The 3,279-nt window shown below is 31.7% G+C and overlaps 1 protein-coding gene across 1 annotated transcript; it reads right to left on the bottom strand.

Moving 5' to 3' along the window:
- Nucleotides 1-1,990: 1,990 nt before the first annotated feature.
- Nucleotides 1,991-2,857, bottom strand: LOC105645343 (uncharacterized). Its single transcript, XM_012230920.4, has 2 exons — nucleotides 2,594-2,857; nucleotides 1,991-2,498 (listed from the first exon to the last, which is right to left on the bottom strand). The coding sequence occupies exons 1-2, from the start codon at nucleotides 2,778-2,780 to the stop codon at nucleotides 2,224-2,226; spliced, it is 462 nt and encodes a 153-aa protein (XP_012086310.2). The 5' UTR covers nucleotides 2,781-2,857; the 3' UTR covers nucleotides 1,991-2,223.
- Nucleotides 2,858-3,279: the final 422 nt, after the last annotated feature.

Genomic DNA, 3,279 nt, shown 5'->3' with positions numbered 1-3,279 from the left:
ATTTATTTTGCTGATAAAAAAAAGATTTTATTGATTCCAGAGCATGAAATATTTATTATTTATCGAACTGACTTAATTAGTTGCCCTTAATATTTTAATTGATATTCTTAACTGTGACGCTAAATCTGTTGTCCAACTCTTCAACTTCTCTCTCGAACACACACGGTGTTGCTGATTTTGTGCAGATGTTGCAGCATCTTCACCTCATGGCAGTGCTGGCGATGGCGTCGGTTCATTTTCTGAGAAAATAGCTCCTCTTTCAAAGTTCTTTTATGGTTCTTATTCACATAGAGAAAACCTAGATTAATAAACCTTAATTATTTTTTTTTTTCTATTGTTTTCCTATTAGAACTGATTCCTTTTTTTATATATCCATATGTTGGGCCCTGCTTTCAGATTTTCTTCTTTGTTTTGTCATTTTGATAAAAGTTTTTTTTTTAATAATACAATAATTATCTTAGAATTATTTCATTTGAATAAATCCAGCCAAGTAATTTTTATATATATTAAAAAAATCTTATTTTATAAATTTTGGATTTTAATGAAATTGATATTTTTGCCATTTTTGAGGCTATTCAAGTTTTTGCTTCTTTTGCATTTAATGGCTTCCCGTTAATTGTTGAATCAGGCTCTAGGAGTGCAGTAATTTGGAAGCTACACAAACACAAGCGACTTTGAAAATAGTGAAAAAAGTTTTAATACTACTTCTATTCCATAATACTTGTCACATTTAGAATTTCACGTCCCTTAAGAAAACTATTAAATTTATTTAAGTTATAATAAAATAAATTATTGAGTAAATTGATTATATTACCTTTAATTTAATACTAATTCTCTAAAAAATCATTAAATTGAAATAATAATTATTGATTATATAAAAAGAGTAAACATGGAAAAAATATTTATTAATCCTTGAAACCATAAATGTGACAAGTATTTTGAAACAAAACTATTTTTCCAAATCTGACAAGTATTATGGAATGGAGGTAGTAAAATGAAAGCTCTCTCTTTGATTTGTACCCATATTTCCTTCAACTTGATTAGAAGACATAAGCATGGATTTATTGACTTTTTGGCTAAGAATGATTTTAACACAGCAGTGGACGTTTTAGTTTGATTGTATTTTTTTTTTTTTCCCCTTGATTGTAGGTGAGCTTTTCAATGTTTTGCATCTGTTTTTCTTATCTCAGGAGAACAAGAGGTTTTCCTGATCAGATTGTACTGTTTGGCTAGAGTTTTATTTAACATTTTCAGGTTAATTGTGGTATATACGTGTAAATTATAAATCATAATATAGAAAAATAATTTTTACCCTTAGTAGTCATTTTACATTCTGAGAACAACTACTATCAAAATTTTATTAAACATCAATATTCATCGGCTAACCGCTTTCAACCATTAACTCTAAGGAATCAACAACAGCGGTTAGATATTAGGCACTAGCTATAAAGTACCAAACCATTGTTTGGTTTCAAACCGAAACCGATCGATTTGAATCGGATCTGTCAAAATCGACATTAATCCGTGGTCGGTACATGTTGTAGGTACATATGTGATTTAATTTTTTATATATAATTTTCTATTATTTTTTTTTAAAAGCATTTGAGATAGTTCAACTTAAGCAATTTAGCATTATTCATAAAAGAAAAAACACACCAAACATAGATCATTGATAAATGTCAATCGTACAACAATCAAGCGATAAATGCAGAACAAGACTGCAATTTACACACCGTCACATACGATAACAAACAACAAAGTCTAATTCAAAAGATGCTTGAGGACGAGTACTATGTAAATCCATGCACTGGACTTCTTATTTAGTGGCATCTACTGAGTGATTTTCTTCATGCTATTGTTTTATCCAGCTCAATCAAATTAGAGATCTCGAATTCAAAAAGGCAGGAACAACATCAATGTTGCCTCTTTCAAACTCATAGGTACGCTCCACATATAATTTTCTATTAATTTTTTAAAATAACATTTGAGATAGTTCAAATTAAGCTATTTAACATTATTCGTGAAAGAAATACACTAGACATAGATTATTGATAAGCGTCAACCGTACAGTGGCGAAGTGACAAATGCAGAAGACTGCAATTTACACACCATCACATACAATAATAGACAACATAGACTAATTTAAAAGATGCTTGATGACGAATACTACGTAAATGCATACGCAGGACTTCTTATTTAGTGGCATCTACTAAGTGATTTTCTTCAAGCTAGTTTTTTATCGAGCTTAATGAGATTGGAGATCTCAAATTCAAAAAAGGCAGGACCAACATCAGTGTTTGCTCTCTCAAACTCGTAGGTGCGCTCCACCTTACTGCCATTTCCGTCTGCTCTCAAGACTTCGGTCACTCTAATCGTGGTGCCGCGTGTATTGAAATCTCCAGCATTTCCATTTGTCAGTATATGTACATGGTAAATGCTTATCATATTCACTCTGTCGATTACATCGATGTTGACTTCTGCCCACACGATTGGAAATCCTATACAGACATATATATAAATAAATAAATATAAACAAAACAGATAGAGATCCAAAAGAGTAATGTTTAATGGCGTCGATTTAAATTTTCCTTACCACTAGCATATACGAGTTGGAACCTCTTAATATAGTCATTTGTACTCTCGCGGACATTGATTTGGGTGTAGACATCGGGCAGGAGGTTTTTGAGATCGGTTGAAGCCCCGCCGAGGAACTTCACTAGCTTGTCTGCACTTGATTGAAGGGTTACAGTGCTGACAACCGTAATAGGGTAAGAAGCCATTTTTTATAATATGCAAGAACAAGTTAACTCAACTAAGGGAGAATTGATTATTGGTTGATGGATGCATTGGAGCTTTACATAGACCTGTATTTATACTAGTACAATTGCGATTCCATCCCATCCAATCGCTGAAAAAAAAAAAAGTTAAACTTCAAAATTTCAGATGTAACATGTGTCCACATGTATATTAAGTATTTTCTTTACACATAAAAAGTGTGGCTACGAGTCGGCATGCACTTGCACTAACGGCCGATTTAACTTATTTAGCCACGTTTTTTTCTTAGCTTCTATAGAGAATAATATCTAGACATGGTTTTGGTAATATAGTTTTTCTTTTTTGTTTACAGCTAAATAATAAATAACAAAAATCAATCAGATGTAGTTTATTTAGTCTTCTCATTTATGTAAATAGTGAGAAGTCTCGAGTTTGAGTCCTCTCAACCACAAGTGTCTTTACCAACTTGTTGACTCAAGGGAAGAGTTATTTCTATTATGTAGT

This window comes from Jatropha curcas, chromosome 6 (assembly GCF_041381405.1).
Source record: "Jatropha curcas cultivar XTBG-Jc1 chromosome 6, XTBG_Jcur_1.0, whole genome shotgun sequence".
Taxonomy (NCBI): Eukaryota; Viridiplantae; Streptophyta; class Magnoliopsida; order Malpighiales; family Euphorbiaceae; genus Jatropha; species Jatropha curcas.
The sequence above is the reverse complement of the archived record's forward strand: the minus strand, read 5'-3'. Positions and strand labels throughout refer to the sequence as shown.

Bases quoted from the DNA above. Each gene is read 5' to 3' on its own strand.
- LOC105645343 (XM_012230920.4), bottom strand. From the start codon at position 2,780: ATGGCTTCTTACCCTATTACGGTTGTCAGCACTGTAACCCTTCAATCA. The intron at 2,499-2,593 runs GTAAGGAAAATT...ATGTCTGTATAG, and splicing joins CCAACTCGTATATGCTAGTG to GATTTCCAATCGTGTGGGCA.